Below are 25,557 nucleotides of genomic sequence, written 5' to 3' on the forward strand. Positions count from 1 at the left end.
CTGGTTGCAATATGGGCCACGTTGTATCTTACCTGGGGTGGTGTGGTGGGGTTCCAGATTGGCGTCATCATGTGGTTGCTCAGAGGGTAGGCACTGTCCCCTGTAGAGGTGATAATGGTTGTGATTATTGGGGTTTGTTTATTTGTGTGTGTGTGACATGCATGCATGTGCACGGGCATTTGTACTCACCTAGGAGCCATGTGTCGCCATGCTGGCCAACTTCCAGGGCCCGGCTCAGGGCAGACACTCAGTATATGAAACTGTCATGGGTGGAGCCAGGGTAGTTTGCATAGACAGAGGTGATGATTCCCTTTGCATCGCATACCACCTGTACATTGATGGAATGCCAGTGCTTGCAGTTTCGGTAGATGTGCTCAGTGGCCCTAGGTGGACGTAGGGCCACATGGGTGCAATCTCTGGCACCGAGCACTTTGGGGAAGTGTGCCACCCTGTAAAAGTCCTGGCAATGGCCTGCCTTTCTGCGGGTGATCTGGGCATGTATATGTGCCTGCAGACTGAGGGGTGTGCAGTCATGATTGCCAAGACCTGGTGTAGGCAGCATGACTGCGTGGCCTGTGAGACCCCCCCCACTATGGCAGTAGTCGGCTGAAAAGACCCAGTGGCCAAAAATTGCAGGACATTGAGCACCTTCTCCAAGGTGCTCAATGCTTAGCAGCAGAGGGTGGGGAATGTTAGGTCATCTTCCCACTCCCTGACCAGGTCTAGGATGATACAGGGTGGAAACCTATACCTGCCACAGACCTGGTCGTCAGGCATCCCAAAAAGGCTTGCCCGTGGTGATAAAATGCGTGCCCTGGCTATTCTCCTCCTCCTGCGGTGTCCCACGATCAGTGCTGCGACAAATGGGGCATTCATCGTAGCTGTATATACATGTTTGTTGTTTACGCGCACTTTTATACTGTGCACGGGGACGCTTCCGCCTGCCTTCGTGCGGCAGATGCGTTGACGCCTGTGCGCGTCTTTTGCCGTGCGCGGTTTTCCCGTATTCGAATCCATGAATACGGGTTGTTCGCGTGCGTGTGGGCGTTCTGTGTAGTTCCCTGCAGTACTTCCCCAGTTACGCATTCTTTTTAACGCGTTATTCCCCATTCCGCGTGTTACGCCCCCTGTTCTGCCTACTTTTGTTGTGTGCGCCGCGCTATGTGTGCTTTCGCTGTGCGCTTAGCGCACGTTGTTTGGAGACGTGTGCGCCAGCATGTGCCATGCACGGATTTGGCGCACAACCTGTGGGAAAGTAGCGCAGCGCCTTCCTTGAATCGCACGCGTGCGCTTGCTTTCTCACGCTTGTGCCTCCTTGCGCCTGCTTGCGCTGGGATTTTCGGTGCACGTTTGTTCCATGAATCGGCCCCGGTGAAAATGGCACTGATTGAAATTTCTGTTAAATGCTTTTTATTTTTTAAAGTAATCTCACGGTTGTATTTCAAGCCCCGGCGCTATGTCTGGAGGAAGATTAGAGAAAGGAACCTGTGACGCTGGAGGGGCATGTGACTGATCAGCTGATCCGGATATGCAATGTGTATTGCATGATTGGAGCTGGAATTAAAGGAAGGGACCTTACTTGTTTCACGCAATGCGACATCGGAACTAACTGGGAAGTGTGTTTTACATAGTTACTGACTTACAATGATCCCGAAGAAGCATACGATGTCGCTTGCTCTGTAAAGATTAGTACCATGGAACAAGGTCAGGCAGCCTGCTTCGATTGCGTGTCTTGTGGGGGTTTCTACAATATGAGACACACAGTTTGGAGGCAGAGGTCGCTGTATCCTTATCCACGGTATCTCTCTTCACCTAATGTAAGAATGAGCCTCCAAAACAGAACTTTTTTTATATATATATTAACTGGGGTTATTCATGATTTGGTACGGGACTTCTACTGCAAGTTAACATTATTTCTCCACGGAAATATTAAAGTTCTGCCATCCCCGAGCCTAGAAGCGCATCATCTAGCGTAGATCAAAGTTACCTCTATGGATTAAGACGCTGCCCTGCTCTTACATGATATTCCTGGGATGCATAAACTCAGGAAAATCGGGATGCCTTGACAATGCCCTGGGGAAGAGATATCCCTTGCTAGGTGTGAGTTCAAAGCAGATGGCTGGGCCTCTTCTAGCCAAGATGCTTGTCACATGTCCGAATGAGAGGAGTAACTATGTTTGTTGTGAAACAGGAAGCACATAATTGCTTCGCAGTCAAAACTCTGCAGTCACTAATGTGATGCTTTCCTTTTTAAGGTGAATTGCTACAGTTCATAATGCACATGCATGATGTATCTCAACAGATGATCAACTCCTGCTGGCTTTTAAAGGGATACAAGGGTGCTGTCATGGAAGGCCCAAATAGCAGATGCATTGAGCTTTGAAGTGGAGCATCCTTTGATCAGCAGCAAGAAGAATATATGGCGGGCTGGGGTGTTGTGTTTGGATCTTTCAAATCTAAGCAGAGGTTTCAGTCACTTGTCATTGGCAGGGGGTAGCTACTCATACCATCCGACTAGGAGAATAATGTTATGTTAGATGGTGTAGGGATGTAAATCAGAAGCTCTGTTTTGGTTGAGCTTGCGTCTGTTTCTTGCCATCCCAGAATCTGTGTGTGCCACGCATGCACTGAGGTCAGGAGTGTTGGCTGTACAGTCATCTGCAAGATTTTCTGCAATTTGTGTGCTGTCGGCATGTTTGAAGCACGAGCCCTGAGTTATTCATTGGTACAAGAATAAGTGGCTATGTGGACGTTGAAGTGTTGAGGCAATAGACTGGATCATTAGGGTACTCCACATGTCGTTTTTGTGCAGACATGACCTGAAAATGGTCATATGAGTTTTCTCAGCATTCTCTGTCGGGGAACGGCAAACCAGCGTAGGGCAGTTTTGTTTACTCCAAGGTGCTCTAGACTTTTAGAATGATCTAATCTAGTGTTTTAAGGTGTCAGAAATGTCCAGTAAAATGAGGATTCTGGGTCAGCTTTGGTCCATGCTGTTTTTAGTTTCTGTAAAATCCCTGATGAAGTGCTGGTTCATGGAATGTGCTTTTGTATTGCTTTATTTAGAAGCTTCTGTAACACGGCCTCGCACCTACCCAATCAGAACAAACAGTTGAGACTATAACAATATCTCAATCAATTCTGAGGGCGAATTTGATGAATGTCAATGGTATATTTTACCAGGTTTCTAGAGAGCATTTTTTTTTTTAAGTTTATGTTATGAGTTGCTGGCATTGAGGATTTTATAATTAGGGGACTGGTGCTTATGTGGTGCATTTATAAAGCTTTGGTCAGTCCCAATCTGTGTTGTGGACGATTATATGCTGATGGAGAGCAGGTTGTTGGCAGCTTAGAGTATCATTGTGCAATGATACTGCAGTATTTATGATGTAGAGATGGATGGTTTGGGGGTGTTCGGTGAGAGTATACCTTTTGATCAATGACTTAAGCAGGGGATTTTAGAATTTAAGTGTGGATGTGAATGCTAAAAGATTAGCAAGTTATGTGGTGGGGATAATCTTTGTGGTTCTAGGGAGTTGGTCTCTTAGCCTGGGTTTTTGAATTATAACGGTGAAACAAGAAATACTACAATGGGGATTAATAGCTGAAGTGTAGTTGACAAGGTTTGAATGTTTTAGATGGAGATGACACTGGTTTCAATGTTTTATTTTGTGAATTCTAGTTTCGTTATTAGTTATATGGGATTTGATTTTTGAATTTTTGAGGGGTTCAAGTTATTTAGGAGAGGAGTCCAGGGCGTTAGGCTACGTGGAATGTGTTTTGGAATTTTATCTTTTACACTGTTCTTTGTGTTTTGCATCTGCTTCAGAGAGGGTGGCAAAGAGGTTGTTTTCTGCAATATTTATGCGCCATCAACAGATGATGGTACTTTTTTCAGAAAGGTGGCACAAACGATCCAAGGTCTAAAGTCAAGTAACGTAATCCTAGGTGGAGACTTCAACACGGTCATTGGCTCAGCCTTAGATTGGAGTTGCACGAGACATTGTAGAAGGATTGACATGCAATCACGGGCACTGAAAGACCTGATGGAGGAACACAATTTGAAAGACGGATGGAGAATTGAAAATCCTTTGATGAGAGAATACAGCTTTTACTCCGGAGCACATGCAACATACTCCAGAATAGACATGTTGTTGATGGCAGGAGGAATAACACAGAACTATAAAACAAGCAGTATAGGAAATATTGTGCTAACTGATCACGTTCACGTGGTTATGGATTTTGAGTGGGACTTTGCTATGAACAGACAATATACATGGAGATTGAATACAATGTTATTGGACAACAAAGATGAGATGGACAACCTTTCAAATGAAATTGATTACTTTGTAAGGGAGAACTGTACTGGAGAAGTCAGATCTGACATAGTTTGGGAAGCATTGAAATGTACTGTACGTGGTATGCTTATAAGTTTGGCAAGTGGATTGGAATCAAATATTAAAGCTATGTCATGTGATCTGATGATTGACCGTACGAAAGTGAACTTGATACCTGAAGTAAACAAATTGAAAAAAGAGTTGAAAACATTAATATTAAATCGAGTAAACAAAAGGTATTTTCAACAAAAGTGCACTTATTTTGAGCAAGGTGAGAAATGTGATCGCTGGCTGGCTTTTAGATTAAGGAAGAGAGTCATAATGCTCAATTTCATCAATCAGAGACTCTGATGGTCAAATTACTTTCAATCCAACAGAAATAAATGAGGTGTTCAGAAAGTTCTATGAAAAATTATATCAAAATGAACCACATGTTGATGCGGTTAAGGGTGACTTCCAAGAGAAAATAAAATTTCTAGAAATTTCAGAGGAAGAATCCATGTTGCTAGAAGACACTATAACGGTGGAAGAAGTTAAAAATGCGATATCAAAATTGAATGTTGGTAAGACTCCAGGGCCGGATAGTCTGCCAGTTGAATTCTATAGATGGCTGCCTAACTCAGCATTGGTCCTCTTGACAGATTTGTTCAAGACTTCTAAATCTAGAGGATTGCTCCCAGAGACAACTAGACATGCAATGATTTCTCTATTCTTAAAAAAAGACAAAGATGAAATTGGCACTAAGACTGGAGAATCTCCTACTGAATTTGATAGATAAAAATCAGTCTGGTTTTGTTAAAGGAAGGATGACATCCAGCAATATGAGGAAACTGCTGCGCACTATTACAATGACATCAGAGTTGTCAGAAGATTCGGCAGTCCTATCGTTGGATGCCGAAAAGGCCTTCAATAGAGTAAATTGGCAATTTATGTTTAAAGTACTTGAAAAGATGGGCTTTGGAGTTCAGTTTAGATCTTGGATTAGTCTGCTATACACTAAACCGATGGCTGATGTTAAAACTAATGGCTAGAGATCAGAGTCATTTGAATTGGAACGCGGCACGAGACAAGGATGCCCTCTATTCCCTTTACTGTTTGTAATCGGAATTGAACCATTGGCTATAACACTGAAAGCTGAAGAGGATTTACAAGGCATTAATTGTTGGGGCTTACAACAAAAAATCTGGCTATACGCTGATGATTTGTTATTGATCCTCAAGAATCTTGGTGAGTCAGTGCCCATACTTATGAGCATTTTGGAAGCCTTTGACCAGTGCACCAGATACAAAATAAACTGGGCCAAATCAGAAGTCCTACCCATGGTGCCATTATGTGACAAACATTTTATCACGCAGTTGGGTTTTAGGTGGTGCGCTGAAAAACTACTATAATTGGGGTGCGGATTTTACTAAATGTTATTTATTTTGCAAGAGAGAATATTAATATGGTCTGTACTACTTTCAAACTGGACTTGGAGAGGTGGAACTTGTTGCACCTTTCCGTTTGGGGGAAGGTGAATGCTTTAAAAATTTTGTTGACTCCTAGAATAAACTTTGTACTGAGTATGATCCCGTTGGATATTGAGAAGAAATATTGGCGTGAATTGGACAGACTCATTCAAGATTTCTTATGGCATCGAAAACCACCACGTCTTAAAATAAGTAAATTACAGTTGCCTTTGTCTAAAGATGGTCTAGGAGTCCCAAATTTCAGGGCCTATCATATGGCTTTTATGACACAAACTTTATTCGCCTTCCTTAAAACAGAGCAAGAGAACTGGTTGTGTGCAGAATCTAGCCATATGGGCCTATTGTCACCTAGGGCTCTGTTAACAACTAAACCAAACAGATCAAGAGTGCAGGATCCATTGACTAGGTGGTTTACGAACTTCTTGGTTGATTTTTAATGATTATTTGGGTTTTGATGCATTAAGAGATCAAGTGCTTCAGTCTGGATGAATCCAAGTGTTACACATGAAGGGAAAGTTTTGTTCTGGCATGAATGGTTTCTAGCTGGGGTGCAATGGATTGCGGATCTTTTCAATGGAGTGAAATGAATGACAGCTAAGGAGATACAGACAAAGTTTGATATTTCTAATTTCTGTTTGGCAGACTATCGGAAGATCAAGAAGGCAGTAGGTGAAGTGACTATGGATGTTAGAATTAACATGGATATGCTTGGATGGAAACCAGGAGTGAGTGGTTGTGGTCTAGTCAGCTATGTTTATAGACTAATTGTGTCAAATTATAGAGGAAATGACTCATTAAGATTAGAATGGATTCAGAGGATTGGGGAGGACATTACAGAAGATCATTGGTCATGTATTTGTGAGAATGTCAAGTTATGTTCTTTAGTGCTGGCTGAAGGATCCCCTCAAATTAAGATTATAAACAGAGAATACTGGACACCTGAGAGACTAGTGAAGAGGGGATTGTGTGACAGCCCTGACTGCTGGGCGTGTGTACATGAGGTTGGCACCTTAGAACATATGCTGTGGATTGTTCGAGAGTAAGGGGTCTGTGGTTTGAATTTGACAACATTTGTGAAAATATTCTTAATGAAAAAATGTGCATGGATTTCAAGACCATTGTGCTTGGTAGTGATGCCATGTTGGAAGAGTTGACTATATGGATCTTTCGGGGTCAATGGTGGGGAAGAAACTGATTTTAAGACATTGGAAATCATCTGATCCTGTTACTATTGAGATGTGGATTGCAGAGATGCATATGTTGGAATAGATGGAAAGAGTGTTATATCAGAGGGAAAAGAAAAATGCTTTATTCAACAAGATCTGGGGTAAATTTCTCTTGTTATATTAAGTTTGAACAATGACAATGTAGTGACTCCTTAGGGGGGGAGGGGTGGTGGAAATGTATATAGTTTTAATGATTGTTAAAATGGATAATGCATATTGTTTGTTCTTGTTTATGTTTTCGAATGTAATTGAAAAAAAAGCATGAGTTAAGTACAATTGGTGAACTACCCGCTACATGAGGAGCCTGCCTCTGAAACATGGGAATCTGGGTAATGCTTGAAGGCATATTGTCTTCGCACAGTAAAACGTGTAGGGCATTTAATGTGTGTAGGACCCTGAATGATGCCTATAAGGTATGGGGCTTTTCATGTTGGTATAAGTGTGAGGCTTGCCCAGGCATGGGCTGGAGTGACTCTACAGGCCCACTCTGCAGCAAACTATATTTTATTCAATGGGAATTTCATGGAATTAATTTACACAGAAAATGGGCTACTTGCGCCCAATCTGTGTGCGCAACTCTGTCGATTTATTGAATCGAATGCACAGCACTTTTCCAGGACTTGCGTGGATTTCGTGCTGGCCTGGAACACCTCTGCGAGCCGTCGAGGGCCTTGCCCGAGACTCCTAGCACAGGGTGGGTGTGGCCTGCGCAGAGGTCTGGGAAGGGGGCGGAACACCAGAAATGGGGACTAACTTGCGAAGAAGTGGCCGTTCCGAGGGACAGCCTATAGGCAGTCCCTCGCATGCCCACTATTGCGCGGCAAGAGACGTATTCATGGAATCAATTGCAAAATGTCTCGGCTGGGAAATGCCCACGAAAGTCCTTCAGAGAATCCTCCACCAGAAGGCTGGCTTAATACACTTGTGTGTAGGATTTTCAGCATGCAGGTGGTATCGCATGTAGGATTTCAGGGTGCGTGTACTCAATAAGGGTTCCGATGTATCGTAGGGGTGCACGTAAACTGTGTAGCGGGGTACAGGAACCTTTTACATGGGTTTGCACGCACACTTCCCGAGTTATTGCTGAGTTACGAATTTACATACGCATGTTGTCGGGGTGCCAAATACAGTTACGCGGACCCAGCGCAGGCTCCCCGAGTCACAGGCCTGCTTACGGGGTACCCCACGCACTGGTTGAAGTGTGCATGTATTTGCGCCCAGGGAGCGTGCAAAGGTAGCTGATCTGGCAGGTTCCTGCCTTGCATGTGGGCATGTGGGGGGAATTTCAGACATGACTTGCGAATACGGTTAATTTACACGATCAATTCCATGAATACGTGTTGCCACATTTTTGTTTATGTGTGCAGGTTTGCACAGTGACCTTCTCGGTGCGCCGTCCTTGCGCAACTTCTGCGCAAAATCGCACGAATTCGCTCCTACATTGGGAAGCCTCTTTTCTTGTGATGCTGCTATGGCGCCATGTATATGTTTATACATATTTCAAAAATTGTAGATGCAGGAGTGTCCGCTTGCAGGTTTTAGTAATCTGTCCAGAGGCGTTGCTGGGGAGGGCTGAGGGGGCTATAGCCCCTGGTCTTTTGGTTGTACAACCAAAAGGCTAGCTAACCCTGATGCCCGACAGTCCTGGCATTAGCAAAGCCCCGGACCTTTTCTAGACCTAGCAACACCTCTGAATCTGTCTAAATGTTTTAGAGTTATTGTACGGTATTTACAAAATAAAAAATTAACATGATCTTCTAGAAAAAGCATATGTGCACAAATAAAGAAATTAGGACTGTACAGCTATGGTGGTGCATCAAATGTAATGCAATGTGCACAGTGTACAAAATAATGCGTGTTATGTATTTATAGGTTGTGATTTTTTAATCAATAACTATATTGTCAGCTGTTTTAGTTGGACACTCAGAGTAACTTGGTGAGACCCATGCACTCATTCCATGATTTGCCGAATTGCGAACTCGCCTGATGTCATCAGGATCACCTGGCATTTAAGGGTCTGCTGCTTTGGAGGCCTACACCTATGATTTAATAAGTGTGACCACCAGCCACATAATGTAAAGTGTTTCTGCATGCGCTATTACCCGTGTTATTACCACATGCAGAGACACCTCATTTGCCCAACGGTGTCTTATGGACTCCAAAATGGGGAATAACAGAAGCGTCTGCATCACTCTGAATGATGCAGACCTTTCCCGTTACCAAATGCTTACATCATGTGGTAACGGTAACACTGTCTAACGGTATAAACAGCAAAATAGCGTATGAATGACTCAACATGGTATGATATGATATATGATAGGATAGCCTATTTATATAGTGCCTATACACAATGGGCCTCCTCATTACACGGAAGGCGGTAAACCATGGTGCTATTAGCACCATGGTTGCCGCCTGTACCATACCGGTACCACCATGGAGGAAAGGGGAATTACCACCCCATTCCAAGGTTGGCGGGGCGGTAATTCCCCCTTTCTCCATGGCCCTTCCCCATTCCCATTTTTGCCCCATAGGGCATAATGGGAATGGGGAAGGAGCTAATTACGGTACCGCAAATTGCGGTACCGTAATTATCACCAAGGTCCCTTTGCGGGTCCCAGCCCAGCCATTAATGTCGGGTCTCGCAAAGGGACCTCGTAGTAAGGTGGTAAGGGTTTACCGGTACCGGTGCCCTTACCGATACCGGTAAACCCTTACCGCCTACCGTGTAATGAGGCCCAATGTGTTTCAAAGCGCTTCAAGGCAAGGGAGTGCACAAGGGAAAATACAATAACATTCTTACAGGCCATGAACAGTAAGGATGTGAAATTAACTATCGTACTCAGCCTGACAACATTTAAGATAGTGCAAGAGCTAAGACATAGATAAGGAAGGCAGGGGGAGAGTGGGAAGGAAATGGAAACAGACAGGCAACTACCGTACTAGGCCTGATGACATTTCTGGTAGAGCTGGAGAAAAACAAAAGGTGAGGGAGAGGGATGCAGAAAGGGAGGGGAAGAAAAAAACAAGCGAATATCGTACTAGGCCTGATGACATTTCTGGTAGAGCTGGAGAAAAACAAAAGGTGAGGGAGAGGGATGCAGAAAGGGAGGGGAGGAACAAAACAAGTGACTATCGTACCAGGCCTGACGACATTTCAGATAGTGCTGGAGGGCAGGGGGGGGAACAAGTAAGGGGAAGGTGGGAAAGAGACAGACAGGTTGCTATCATACTAGGTCCAGGGACAATTCTATAGAGTAAGTTCATAGAAGAAAGTAAGGGGAGGAGGGGAGGAAATAGGAAAAGGGAGAAAGGGAGAGGAGGAGAGAACAGAAAGTAAAAAAGAGTGGAGAAGCGAGAGGTGAGAAAGAATACAATTGCAGAAGTCAGAAGTAACACATAATGTTGCAAGCCAGGATACAAGATGAAGATGGGAACAGCATGATTCAGGGCCACCATGGTACAAGATGCAAAGGAAGTCCAGCATGAGAGTTGAGAAAGGGTGACGCACTGTGAATCAATGAAGTCCATAAAAGTCAAACTCAGCATTGGCCACAAGACGGTGATGGTGAAACCAGAATGTATCAGGACAGACTCCTGCAGAAGCAGGTTGGAAGGTGGAAGGGGGAGCAGGGTAGAAGAATCAAGCAAAACAGGCAAGAAGGGAGGGGCGCACAAGGGAACATCACAGGGGGGCAAGAGGGGGTGGCGATGGCCTGTGGGGACAGAGGGAGTAAACACATGTTGGTGCATACTTACCTGCTTTCTGAGCGGGGGATCGGGCCCTAGGTCCTCCCCGGTCAAACAGGAATTGCCCTTTTCTTCATCAGCCCTTCGCTTCAGACATCGGGCGAGAGATGCCCTTGATCTAAGAGTTAAGAGCAGGACGGAAGAGGTAGGGCTAAGAATGTGGGTAGTGCTTAGGCCAAGTGACCTAGATCCACTTGCACCTGCTCACCATCGGCAAAGGAAAAGAGGTTGGAGGGCTCCTTAAGTAGGGAAAAAGAGCAGCAACCAGGAATGCACAAGGTGGGTTGGGCTTGCTATGTAAGGAAAAAGAGCGGCAACCAGGAAGGCACCAGGTAGGCGGAGCTTGCTAAGTAGGGAAAAAGAGCAGCAACCAGGAAGGCACCAGGTGGGCGAGGCTTGCTAAGTAGGGAAAATGAGTGGCAACCTGGAAGCTGCCAGGTGGGCGGGGCTTTGGCCAGGTGACCTACATCCACTTGCACCTGCTCCCCATCTGCAACGGAAAAGAGGCTGGAGGGCTCCTTAACTAGGGAAAAAGAGCAGCAACCAGGAAGGCACCAGGTAGGCGGGGCTTGCTAAGTAGGGAAAAAGAGTGGCAACCTGGAAGGTGCCAGGTGGCGAGGCTTAGGCCAGGTGACCTAGATCCACTTGCACCTGCTCCCCATCTGCAAAGGAAAAGAGGCTGGAGGGCTCCTTAACCATGGAAAAAGAGCGGCAACCAGGAAGGCACCAGGTAGGCGGGACTTGCTAAGTAGGGAAAAAGAGCGGCAACCTGGAAGGTGCCAGGTGGGTGAGGCTTAAGCCAGGTGATCTACATCCACTTGCACCTGCTCCCCATCTGCAAAGGAAAAGAGGCTGGAGGGCTCCTTAACTAGGGAAAAAGAGCGGCAACCAGGAAGACACCAGATAGGCGGGGCTTGCTAAGTAGGGAAAAAGAGCGGCAACCTGGAAGGTGCCAGGTGGGTGGGGCTTAGGCCAGGTGACCTACATCCACTTGCACCTGCTCCCCATCTGCCAAAGTCTTTATTTGTGTACATTTCACATTACCGTCAGAATACTTCGCAAATTGCAATAGAAGAGGCAAACATTGAAGTGTGATGAAAACACAATTCATGGGTGAGATGCTATTAACAGCTCAGTTTTATTTAGTTCTAAGAGCAAAATGTTTAAACAATATCCATACTGTGGGGAAATACACAGCGTAAGAATGAGATGGTGGATAGTGGACATTTGCACAGCCTTACCTTCAGCATGTCCTCATAGAACATATACAGGATGCGAGGGTTACTCTGCGCTTTCTCCCACCAGTCCTTCACATGGTTGTACCAGGAGCCGTAGCTAACTGAAAGAGGGAGGGATGAACAGACTAGGAAAAGAGGAACATGAAGAGAACACATTGCCAGTATTTCACCAGGCTACACTGATCAGTGTGAGATGGACAGTTCTGTAGCTGCTGTTGCCAGAGCAGCCCAACACTCAGAGCTCCATGAACGCACAGCACCCTTGTCTTGAGGGGAACATTCCGGAAATGTTTCAACTTCATTGGTTTCTGCCTGAGGATAACAACTAGTATATTGTTCCCAAGGTTCACACAAAGACATTCATCTCATGTTCTGAATAAAGGCCAGTAAAAGTGCTTTGTAGTCTACAGATGCATTTTGCTTCAATTTGTCTGAGCAGGAGTTTCTGGTCCCCTCCTCGTTTGTCACATTTAGCTCTTTGTAGACCTATAGGGAGTAATTCATAGAATTCAGCACACAAGTGGCACACACGGCTGGCGCACAGTGTGCGCATGCGACAGTCTGCGCCAGCCGCGTGCGCCAAAATCCATTTCCGCGCACAGCGTATTCATGGATTTTAACATCCAAAACCAGCCGTGGCGCAGAGTGGCACAGCGACCCTGCAGCAGCGCCAGTTACGCCCCCAACCCCTCACCGTGCGCCATGCACATCTCACAAATCCCGTACATGGCGCACAGGCCAGTGGACCAGCATACAGCCCCCCCAACCACGCAAACGCCTGTAAAACTCCCCGCGCACCCCTCCGAATACATGTACACCACTGCGCAGGGAGAATCACACGCGATTGGGCATGTGCGAGCGGGGTACATGTATTACTGGGGTTCGCGGGGAGTTGCACACGCGATTGGGCCTGTGCGAGCGGGGTACGTGTATTATTGGTGTTCGTGGGGAGTTTCACACGCGATTAGGCCTGTGTGAGCGGGGTATGTGTATTCCTGGGGTTCGCAGTAAGTTTCACACGCGATTGGGCCTGTGCGAGCGGGGTACATGTATCACAGTGGGTCCGCAGGGAAGTTTCACACGCGATTGGCCCTGTGCGAGTGAGGTACGTGTATTACTGGGGTTCGCGGGGAGTTTCACACGCGATTGGCCCTGTGCGAGCGGGGTACGTGTATTTCGGGAGTTCGCGGAAAGTTTCACACTCGATTGGCCCTGTGTGAGCGGGGTACGTATATTTCGGGGGTTCGCAGGAAGTTTCACACACGATTGGCCCTGTGCGAGTGGGGTACATGTATTTCGGGGGGTGCGCGGGAAGTTTCACATGCGATTGGCCCTGTGCGAGCGGGGTACGTGTATTACTGGGGTTTGCGGGGAGTTTCACACGCGATTGGCCCTGTGCGAGCGGGGTACGTGTATTACTGGGGTTCGCAGGAAGTTTCACACGGGATTGGCCCTGTGCGAGCATGGTACGGGTATTTCGGGGGTTCGCGGGAAGTTTCACACGCGATTGGCCCAGTGCGAGCGGGGTACGTGTATTTCGGGGGGTGCGTGGGAAGTTTCACACGCAAATGGCCGTGTGCGAGCGGGGTACGTGTATTACTCGGGTTCGCGGGGAGTTTCACACGCGATTTCGCTGTCAGAGCGGGGTACGTGTATCCAGTGGGGTGCACGGGGAGTCCCACATGTGAATTGGCAGTGTGGGTCCTCCCAGGTGTGCCCTCTACCCCCTCCACGGCCCCTGCAGGCAGCCCACACCACAGGGGACCACCCAGCACCCCTGGTCATGTCCTGCACGCAGCCCATCCACCATGGGCATGCCCCCCAGCCAGCCCACATGTCACCTTGCACTAGTGATCACCAACTCATGTCCCCCAGCACCCCCACCCCCCAGCAGTGAGCCTCAGGCCCTGACTCACGTCCCCCAGCACCCCCACCCCCCAGCAGTGAGGCTCAGGCCCGACTCATGTCCCCCAGCACCCCCACCCACCCAGCAGTGAGCCTCAGGCCCTGACTCATGTCCCCCAGCACCCCCAGCCCCCAGCAGTGAGGCTCAGGCCCCGACTCATGACCCCCAGCACCCCCACCCACCCAGCATTGACGGGCACCTGCCAGCAGGCCCCGACTCATGTCCCCCAGCACCCCACCCACCCAGCATTGACGAGCACCTGCCAGCAGGCCCCGACTCATGTCCCCCAGCACCCCCACCCACCCAGCATTGACGGGCACCTGCCAGCAGGCCCCGACTCATGTCCCCCAGCACCCCCACCCACCCAGCAGTGAGCCTCAGGCCCTGATTCATGTCCCCCAGCACCCCCATCCCCAGCAGTGAGGCTCAGGCCCCGACTCGTGTCCCCCAGCATCCCCACCCACCCAGCAGTGAGGCTCAGGCCCTGACTCATGTCCCCCAGCACCCCCACCCACCCGGCAGTGAGCCTCAGGCCCTGACTCATGTCCCCCAGCACCCCCACCCACCCAGCATTGACGGGCACCTGCCAGCAGGCCCCGACTCATGTCCCCCAGCACCCCCACCCACCCAGCATTGACGGGCACCTGCCAGCAGGCCCCGACTCATGTCCCCCAGCACCCCCACCCACCCAGCATTGATGGGCACCTGCCAGCAGGCCCCGACTCATGTCCCCCAGCACCCTCACCCAGCATTGACGGGCACCTGCCAGCAGGCCCCGACTCATGTCCCCCAGCACCCCCACCCACCCAGCAGTGAGCCTCAGGCCCTGATTCATGTCCACCAGCACCCCCACCCCCAGAGTGAGGTTCAGGCCCTGACTCATGTCCCCCAGCATCCCCACCCACCCAGCAGTGAGGCTCAGGCCCTGACTCATGTCCCCCAGCACCCCCACCCACCCGGCAGTGAGCCTCAGGCCCTGACTCATGTCCCCCAGCACCCCCACACACCCAGCATTGACAGGCACCTGCCAGCAGGCCCCGACTCATGTCCCCCAGCACCCTCACCCACCCAGCAGTGAGCCTCAGGCCCCAAACCATGTCCCCCAGCACCCCCACCCACCCAGCATTGACAGGCACCTGCCAGCAGGCCCCAACATGTCATCATGATCCACAATCATGGGCCTCATGGCCTCCCAAATCCCACCGCACGCCACCCCTGTGCAAAGACCCAACCAAGTATCCCATCCACCCCACATTGAAATGCCCATTACATGATACAACCCAAATGGCAAGGATGTACATCAACACATGTCTGTCACACACATACAATGGGTGCTGGTGATTGTGAAAACCTACACCGTGACATGCATGAAACCAATGAGAGAATACCACACATCAAAGTAATAAACCAAAATGTATTGAACACAAAAAGAATGTAATCAAATGAAAACATGAAAAAAAATTTGAAAAAAAGATGAATTGCAGCATGTCCAAAACACATAAAGAAAAACATGAAGTCTGAATCAAAATAAATCGAAATGAAAATGTGTCCAAAGTCTCCGGCCACCAAATCAAATCCAAAGGAAACGGAAACAGTAAAATCCATTGCTCCATGGTGAGAAAAATAATAGATAAATCCACTATTCAACCTCGAGGCACTCGGCCCGTCTCAGTGCCCTCCGCATGGAGTTCTCCGCCCTGACCATTGTGAGCCGTGCCTCTTCCGCCAGCCGCCGCTATGCACCTATGGCCTGGCCCAACCGCTGCCACACGGAAGACACTTGTAATCCTGGGTCCTCCTACCCTCTGGCCGATGCCTGCCCCTCGGATGTTGAAGGCCCCGAGCCATCATGGCTCCCACCTTGTTGCTGCTGCTGCTGTACCTGTGCCCTGGCTCTTGCTGCCTGCACGTCCTCCTCCGGCTGGGGTGCAGTTGTTGAGGTGGTCACCCCTGCTGGACGTCCGACTCCCCACTGTGGCAGGGATGTGTCCTCCACCAGCCTGGCCGCAGGGTCAGAGGCAGCTCCACCGGGTACCCAGGTGATACATGGGTGGGAAGATGGCATGGAGGATGACTGGCGTATAGGGGGTTCAGGTGAGGAGGGGGTCGGAACAAGGTCCAGCATACGGAGGAATCCAGCCCTGGTGACCTGTCCCAGTAGGTCAACGCGGTCAACGAGGCATCCGAGATAACGTGCAGTGTCTTCACGAAAACACTGCAGGTCACCTCGCATGCCCCGTTGATGCAACGCCATCCCAGACAGGACAGGCTTAACCCAGTCACAGATTGCCACGTCCGCAGGGAGAGGAAGGCCAGTTGTTGTGCGCTCATCCCCTCCCTGAAAATGGGTCTGGACGTAGGCATCCCTGCTGGTGCAGGATGATGCAGTCACAGGATCGGGGACAGGATTACACACAGGCACCTCCACGGCGGCCTGTGCTGCCTCCTGTCCCTGCCCCTGCACTGCACCACTAGCACCAGTGGAATCCCCACCTCCAGACCCCATGTGTGTCCCTTCCACGGCCACCTCCTCCACCAAACCCCCCACCAACCTGGATGACTCCGTGCCATCTTCCTCCATCGGACCCTGTGGGGTATCAGCTGCCCCTTCTGCTGCCGAGGAGTCCACCTACGACCTCCGCCTCTTGGACCTACCCTCGGCAGCTGCGGCCTGAGACGGGGCACCAGACTCCTCACTCCCTGACGAGATGACAACCTGTGAGGGGAGCCGGGCCTTGCGTCTCCGGCTGGCAGTGCGATCCCTGCCGCTTTGCTCCACAGCACCCTCTCGGTCCTCTTCATCAGTTGACGCTGCAGACAGGGAGAGACAGAACACAGGCATCAGGGCACTGTTCAATGGACTGATACACACATGACAGTCGCACATGAGTGGCAGTGTAAAACTACAGACATGGCATCACACTCCCCAACAAACATGTCATTTCAACTCACACACATGAGCAAATCAACAGGAATCTTGCACCAGGCAGCACCGTCCATACACACACAACAACACGAGCAGCCGAAGGTGAGCCTGACGTCACATGAAACACGGGGAGTGCACAACACATGCACACACGCCACCAGACTTACATGCATATGTACATCTCCAGCAACTGTCGCAGTGATGAGATCGCCATCCATGTCACATCTGGCAATTAGCCTCCTACATGTCAGTGTCACATGCATCCATGTTGCATCACAGTTGCACACTTGTCAAATACACAGACATGCACATGTACACAGTGCAGATACATGCAGCAGGAACCACCATCCATCTGTGACACCACAACCATGCCAATGTACATACACAGAAATTCAATCATGTGTGCTCCCACACCTGCATTTGGCCAGCATGCTTAGCAACACATACACCATCGATGTGTCTCACACATGAGAGGACTCACATGTGGCAGCCTCACGCCCCTGTACATACACATCCATACATGGCCCTACAAAAACACATGTGCAACCTGCACACTACTGGCACACCACAACACGCACAACATCCAATCAGCATGCATGTACACTTACCGCTCGACTCGAGACAGGTCTGCCTCTCAAGGACCTGGACGTGGAGCGCTGGGCATATGCGTTCCAGGACCCTCATTTGGTAGTTGGACAGGTGGCCCCGGCGCCCCTCCGCATCCGCTGCCTTCAAGAGGCGCCGCGTCTTGTCGAGGGTCCTGGACCTGAAGTCCTCCCAGCTCTTCCGGACATGTTTGATGTCGCGGACTGCCACCCCCTCCACGTTGATGGCAGTCACGATGTCCATCCAGATCCTGGTCCGTACTTCATTGTCGGCGCGCGAACTTCCAAAGAGGGCATCATACTGTCCCAGGACTTGCTCCACCAGGACACCAACTTCCCTGGCACTGAAGCTGGTGGCCCTCTGCCTCTCTGGCTGGGGGTTGCCAGTGGTGCCAGATGGTGTTGTGCCCAACATGGCAACCCCAGGGGCAGGTGTGGGTGGGCAACTGGGTCCTGGGGCTGGGCTGTGGAGCGATGGTATCCCAGTCAGGAGTCTTCAGTTCCAACAGGAGTGGTCACAGCAACTGCACCCCTGGCTGACTTGCAAGCGCCAAATAGCAGGGCACGTGGGCAGCAGGCAGGCAGCAGCAGATGGCAGGTGGGAGCGTGCTTGGGGTTCTGGGGGGCAGTAATTTGGCCTTCTGGGCAGGAGCGTGGACTTCTGTGTGTTGTTGCCTGGCCAGCTTGATACGGAGTGATTTGGCACGTGAAAAAATTGCACGTCAGCGTGTAATTCGAGGAAAGGCTCTTAGCGCGTAAGCGCGTCTGTGACGCGACGCGCACGGGCGTTTCCCTCATAACGTGGGCATAGTGGTTCAGTGCGCACGTGAAAAAACTGCACATCCGCGTGTGAATGCGTGTAATCCGAGGAAAGGGCGTACTCGCGTAAGTGACGCGACGTGCGCAGGCATTTCCCTCAGCACGGGTTAAAGGTGAGCGGGGCCAGCAGTTCGTTGAACGTGCCTTTCGTGGAGACCGATGTGTGTTGCTACTTCGTGTTGTTTCGTGCGCCATCACAACTTCACAGTGGATCAAGGACGTATCTCTTCTTTTGGCGTGGGTATTGGCTACGCGTGTTTTTCATTATCACGCTAGTCAGACCGTGAGTCGTGCACGCTATTTTTCCCACTGCGGGTGCCCCATCTATTGCACCCATTTTTTCAAGGTCATAGTAGCCTGCATGTCCCACGCGTATGCTTTTTTTGTGTTACTGGGTGCCACCGCGTGCTGTGGGAGGTTAATTCCACGCACGTAGGCTGCAGGGTTGTGTGCACAGTTTTACTGCAGTTTTGGGGTGCCTGAGCGTTGCGTGACCCGGGGTCACATACAGCCTTGCAGGTGCAGGGGGGCTGTTAACATCTTGCATCCCACCCCCTTCACCCCAATTGCCCAGGACAATTGTGGTGTACACCTCCCATTGGCACTCCTCCATCTGTGCCGGCACTGCTCCATCTGTGCCATGGTTGGGAGGCCACCAAAGGTGAGGGGCGCCTCAGCTGGGCGTCCTCCTCGTGGCGGGCGTGGTCAGGAATGTGGCCGGGGTGACCAGGGAGTAGGGGGACTCCAGGGTGTCCAGGGTGGCTGCAGTCATGCCAACACCCCCTGTGGTTCCGGGTGATGCTGCTTCTGCATCTGGCACTGGCGCTGCAGAGGAGGAAGAGGCAGGGGTGCGCCACTTAAGCACAATGTTGTGTCATGTGTCGGTGCAGTCATGCCAACACCCCCTGTGGTTCCGGGTGATGCTGCTTCTGCATCTGGCACTGGCGCCCGTGTGACCCGGCAGTCCGTTTCATTGACTGCCACGGGCCCAAGGGTAGTGGTAGTTGCAGGTGCAGCTGTGGACACCACCACCCAGGCTCAGGGTCTGCCAGTGCAGGCTGCGTTGGCACTTGAAGAGTCCTTGGAAGATTTCCAACAGGCCAGGAGGGAAACCGTAGGTGCACGCAGGGCTACCCTGACCAAGACACGTGTCCCTGAGACAGTAATGTCATCTGCTGCCCCCAACAGCCGGGTGTTGGCAAGTGCAGGGGCAGATGCAGCCAACAACACCCCGGTTTTGAGTCTGCCAACCAGGACAGTCACGGTCAATGACCCTGCCACAGCGGATGTTGCTGCGCGAGGTCCATTAGAGGGCACCCAGCTGCCACCGATGCAAGTCAGGCCTTTGGTCGTCCCTCCACCTGCCACTCCCTTGGCTCAATCAACCGGTGCCACTGGCCATACTGATCAGGGCGGCATTTGCCAGCCAGGGTCTGCGCCACAATCCAAGAGGAGGAAGGTTGCACCTGCAGCACAGGTTGGGACCCCACACACAACCACGACCTCCTGCATGTCGAGGAAGAAGCCTTTCTGCAACCAGGACTGGACTTCCTTATGGACTACGTGCGGTACCACAGCCGTGACATGCTAGTGGGTCCTAATTGTCAGAATACGGCTGCCCACCGTGATACCCACTGGAAGCAAGTTGCGGAACAGGTGAGTGCATTCGGCCATGAGGTGCGCACGGCGCAAGAGTGCAAAAAGCATTGGAATGACCTCAAACGCAGCGCTAAGGCTAAGCATGCCTCAAATTACAACTTGACTCTGGTGACTGGCAGTGGGCCTGCACCTGAGGAGGAAGACCTCACACCGCATGAGTCACTCGTTGCAGAGTTCATACCATCTGAATTGGTCGAAGGAGTGGGAGAGATGCCAGACTTTGATGCCCAGTCCAGTGAGTGTTGCTGCGTGTTTGTTGAGGACATGTGTGCTTTACTTGTGTGATGTGTTGTGCATGACTGCCACTACATGACACGTGTACATGGTTCTGATGTGCAAGTGATGCAATGCTTCCCTGATGCATGGCTGCTCTGCTGGATGGTGGACATGTGGAGCAGACGTGGACTGTCCGCATCACCACTATTGCACCCTTCTCACATGCTGGTCACCAGGATGCCCCTCCAGTCCATGTTCCAGCTCACTGGCCCTTCTGCATGTAGCATGGGGTGACCTTCCTCTCAGCCCAGGGACTATGTCATAGCATGACTGACGTGCATGTGTCCTCTGCCTGCATGCGGGTAAGCCATGTAGGCATGCTCCCTTGCCCCTCCACCCCCCGCACCCCAATTCCACCTTTGCACTGGTCTGCTTCAATTTTGCCGTTGAGTACTTCCCTGTTCATGTGTCCTGTGTACATGCTAACTTCCAGCGGCCAATCTGCCAGACATATGCTGTGTGGTACATCCTTTGTACTTGATGCAGGGTGTCTCACTTGGACTGTGCAGAGGTCAGATGCCCCGCAGGGACATGAGGGCCCATTCATGCTCCATGTGTATTCCATGCATGCCCCTATGTGTCCTTGACTGGATGATCATTGTAGTACAAGTCCAGGGTGACCTACATTGCATGGCATTTCATGTCCACTGTGGCTCAGTCCTGCGTCGCACACATGTTTAGGGTGTGGCAGTCTGTGTGGCCAATGACTCTGTCCAACTGGTGTAGTGTCTCCTTCACACGTGGGTGTACTCCAGAGGCTTTATCATGTGTCCTGCTTACTGTCCCATCATCATTTGCTGTGTTGTCACTTGACTCACATGTTGCAGTTGATGCTAGTCAACACTGTCTGTCAATACACAGGTCTATGGTCAGCCTTTTGATACCATGCTAGGCTTCCCTGCATTTGCACTTGGGGGGAGGGGTGGTTTGCTTGTAGCCATGCTACCGATTGAATGCACATTGCACGTGATGCCTGAAGTTGACCTTGCACTGCCTTTACATTTTCTGACACACATCATGAAGTACTTGTACATGTAGATAGTGAGTAACGTACACATTTGCTCCACTCCATCGACCCAATTCTGTGCAAACTGACACCATTCTACATGCCTAATCACAGGAGCAATGTCAAGTTGACCCAGCATGCATGGCAGGTTCTATTTTGTGTGTGACATGTCTGCTTGATGTGTTTGGTGTCTGTGTGATGTGTGTGTGTGTGTTGTGTACTTCTAACATTTGTAGTGACCTTTTATTTTCTCTACTTTTCAGATGATGATGCAATGGAGCCAGAGGATGGTGTTGTCATGCCAGGCACAGGGTTGTTATCACTACAGCAACCCGGCACAAGTGGGGGTAGTAGGCCACGAGAACCCAGAGGTGCTACAGTCCATCTTGTCTCTGGCTGGCAATGAATCCAGCCCGGATGAACACTCTGACGTCCATGTCGAGTTGGATGTGCATCAGGTCCATATGTCAGGGGTGAGTGATTCTGATGTGGGCACTCCTTTGTCCGATACACCTGCACTGAGGGGTCAGACAGTGTTGGAACCTCCGCATGTGGTGGATCGGGACACAGGATCACCCTCCACACCAGTCACTGATGTGCCTGGGACATCACGTCGACGGGGGCATGTAGTCGTGCAGCTGCGGGCGGTGCCAACACAACGGGGACACCCGGTCCTTGGGTCCCGCAGGGGTCAAGCTAAGCAACGCAGTCACCGCACGCAACCGCAGTATACTGAGTGGGAGCAAGACATGACTGCCAATTCTGAAAGGCAGGGGGCAGCAATGGAGAACATCGCTGAGAGCGTGGAGCGTGTGGCCCAATCCGTGCTTCCCCCTGCTAGGCAGGTGCTTCTCCAGCAGCAGGCAGCATGGTCCACGGCCCGCTCAATCAGGCTGGGCATGGCGGCCTCAGACAGGGCACGCCAGGCTGAAATGTTGTCTCTGCTTAAAGCAATTGCTGATCAAACAGAGGTACACATGGAGGCCCTGACGCAGGAGTATGCTTCCCTCAGATCCACTCTGAGTGTCCTTATGATGTCCCAGAGGGAGCGGGCAGAGGAGAGGTTTGTGCAGCTTGAGCGTACCATCTGAGCTGCATGCTTGCCGGGAGGTGCAGCCGTTGTCCAGCCAGGCCTTGCAGGAATAACTCTGTGTTACACGTGCTACCTTGCAAGAGTATCACGGGAGGTTATGCATGCAGACCTACGTGTCATCGCCACACAGAACCAGGCTCACTCATCCGGCAGACTTGCTGCCGATGAGGGGCAAGCTGCGTCTAGGCATGGTCAGGCTCCTGTGTCACGTCCTCCTTTCCAGGAAGAGCCAGACTCGGATGACAATTTATCTCCCACATAGGTCGGGCTGTGCAGGCATTGAGCCCATGGAGGTTTTTTTTTTCCTCAACATCATCGCATGTGGGTGTTGAGCAGCACCCTGTACCTCCCCCCTCCTGGGTGCCTCCCCCTCCCCCGGGTAGTATGTGGCCATTTTTGATTTTTCTTTTAGTTTAGTTAGTTTAGTTTCAATTTGATAGTTAGTTTAATTAGGTAATGTAGGTTTTTCATAGTTAGTGTAATTAGTTAATATAGTTTAAAATTGCTTGTCTATTGTGCTTTCATGTGACGTTGTGGTGCTTTGTGGCTTTTGAAAGTATCCACTGTCTGTTCCAGCTGGCCCCTTCAAGCTTGTCTTGTGTATGTGTTTGCAGCTTGGGGTCCTGACTCACATAGGCCACTCCTGCTTCCCTTATCCATGGGCTCGCAAGGATGGTTCGGTGTAGCAGCCTATTACACAAGGGCTTTGGACTGTCATATCTGTGGCATGTCTGCTGCTGTCCAACTTGTGTTAACACCCCTAGTGGGGATGATAGGGGTGTTATTGACCACTGTTCTTCTTTCGCTAGATGGGGGGGTTTCATGATTCATGGGTACATTAATTGCTATACGTTGTGTAGTATGTTTCTTATCTTTACTGTACATGTGCTTGTTGCAATTCATGCCGTAGATAGTGTGTACCACACTTTGCCTGTGAAAGATGCACTGATGGTGTGATTTCTGATGTACGTCTGTAACATGGTCCAGTCATGAAATGCCTGAAGAGACACGCACAGATGATTTTAAAGCATTAATCATGTGTTTCATGCCCTTTCTGCAGGGGGATGAGCCTCGAGACCACCTTTGCCAGCAGACATGGCCCATTGGACGTCTGGAAGTTCGACATGTTTGGTGATGCCGACATGCGCATGTGTGCGCAAGCAGAGGCACAGGGATTGCGCTCATACATCCAAAAACAGCTGACGTGTTTCAAGGGACTCCAGGCAAGGTGAGCAGCACAGGGGGGCCACAACGCAGCAAACCTTTCACCACGCCAGTTGCACATGCATGCTTAGTAGCAGCACTGACGGTGAGCTTGGACAAATATTGGTGTTGAAGCGCACAATACAGCTGAGATGCGTTGGTGGACTAATGGCTAGTTGATGGGAAAGTTATCTGGGACACCTGCAGGGGCAGTGGCACATACCCTCCGGTCCACCATGGTCGATTGAGGCACTTGTATTAGCCATGTAGCATTCCAAGACATGGAAAGAAGCATCTCACAGGGACAGACAGCGAGGGACAGACTTTTGTGCAGTGCATTTCATTTCCATGTAGAATTTGAAACATGCACTACCTACTTTATTTCAGTCATGGTGGAACACGACTTGTTCTGAAGTCATACCTTGCTATATGCATCTGGCTGCTTACCCAGGGAACATTGCATGTTGTGTGAATCGTGACATATTGGTCTTCCTTTTGCCACGCACCCACCAGCGCCTGACTTACTGCATTGACTGTGTATGAAACATCGCAGGGGTAATGTTACATATGGGTACGAAGCATCCACACAAGATTGTTTGTAGAGTAGTTTGTTACTTTGGGGCATATATGGTGGTGTGTTTGTGTGTTATGGGCATGCACAGATTAGTAACTGTGGCTCTCTTTGCAGCATTGAACTGCTCCTGTTACCGGACCTGAGAGTGCGCAGGCAGCAGGCCAGCACTCACCCCAGAAATAAGGTTCTCTTTGTCTTCCATTTGAGTAATTTGTTACTATGTGCAGGAAGATCAAGTTTGATGTAATTGTGTATGTATTAATGTGAGTAGTACATTTTTGTGCATTTCCTACTTTCCCATGTCAATCCTACTCCCCTCTCCTGCCGCTCATTCCGGTTATCCAGTATAGCAATGCCTGTCCCGACTGTATATCCCTGACCCTCCTTCCCCACCAGGGTCTCAGAGGCCTGTGTGAGTTTGACTTTGCAGGCACCCAGACCACGGTGGGGGTGGTTGGTTTGTGCCACTCCTGCACCTGTACACGGGAGCTATGACAGTACACATCAGTTTGTGGTGCATCATTCTGTGTTATGTACCACACATGGTACACATCCTGTTGTGACATTGTTTTACTGTGCTACCTTGGTTGTTACGTCATTGTGGTAGTACTTGGGCTTTGTGACGTACTGCTACTTCAAGTCATCTACTGGAGGCTCTTCTGGTTTGTTTTGCTGCCTGCAGGCTTTTTGCTTGGCTTCTGTGTTGGCCTGCTTTGAGTTCTCTTTGATTAGGTGTTTTTGCAAGTCAAGGTGGCCTCTGAGGGTGCCGTACACCTTTTACACACAAGGTGGAAGATGGTGACAAAGGGGAAGGGTGATCCTGTGGCCAGGTGAACTTCAAGGATGAAGGCTACATAACCCAGGTGCAGTTGTTCAGTGGGTCATGGTGATTTTTGAGGCAGGGGGGGTGTTTTGTTGTTGACCGTTGCCTTGCCCTACAGTGTGATGCGCACCCTGACATTGCAATTGTGGTATCCTATGTACATGATGTATTCTGCTGATCAATGCCTGTTCATGTGTTGTGTTTACCTTTCAGGTGTGAGGGAATAGTTGTGGGTTGACATACTGGGGTGTACACATGGTCAATGTTCACATGTGATGTGTAGAGGACACTGATGGTCACTTGATTGTACATGCATATATTGAGTGCATGTCCCTACTGACCCACACACTTGCACTATCATCCACTACATGTACAACCACCCTTCCATGTCCACATGTACACTCTGTTTGCCTTCTGGTGCCCACTGTGTCCCTGCAGCACATGATCTATGACCAATTGTGGATCCTGTACATGCGTAATTTTCTTTTTGATGTAGTTTGTCGTTTAGATATGATGCTCAGGGTGTGCGTCACACACAATGGCTGTTCACTATGCTGTGCGCTGAGCAGTGTGTTGCCGGAGGTGGACACGGAACACAGAAGCTGCATTGTTGATTCTGCAATGCACAATGTGCATGTTGACAGGCATTC

At 50.1% G+C, this 25,557-nt stretch overlaps 1 protein-coding gene across 2 annotated transcripts in view; it reads right to left on the bottom strand.

Moving 5' to 3' along the window:
• Positions 1–25,557, bottom strand: part of LOC138581037 (sulfotransferase 1B1-like) — a 257,455-nt gene that overhangs the window by 70,691 nt on the left and 161,207 nt on the right. For both annotated transcript variants that reach the window (XM_069652062.1, XM_069652061.1), the window contains one exon: positions 12,021–12,118. In XM_069652062.1, coding sequence (XP_069508163.1) covers positions 12,021–12,118 — 98 coding nt within the window. The remainder of the gene's footprint in view (positions 1–12,020; positions 12,119–25,557) is intronic.

The sequence above is a fragment of the Ambystoma mexicanum genome, chromosome 3p (assembly GCF_040938575.1).
Source record: "Ambystoma mexicanum isolate Mex_15411 chromosome 3p, UKY_AmexF1_1, whole genome shotgun sequence".
In the NCBI taxonomy this organism is placed as follows: Eukaryota; Metazoa; Chordata; class Amphibia; order Caudata; family Ambystomatidae; genus Ambystoma; species Ambystoma mexicanum.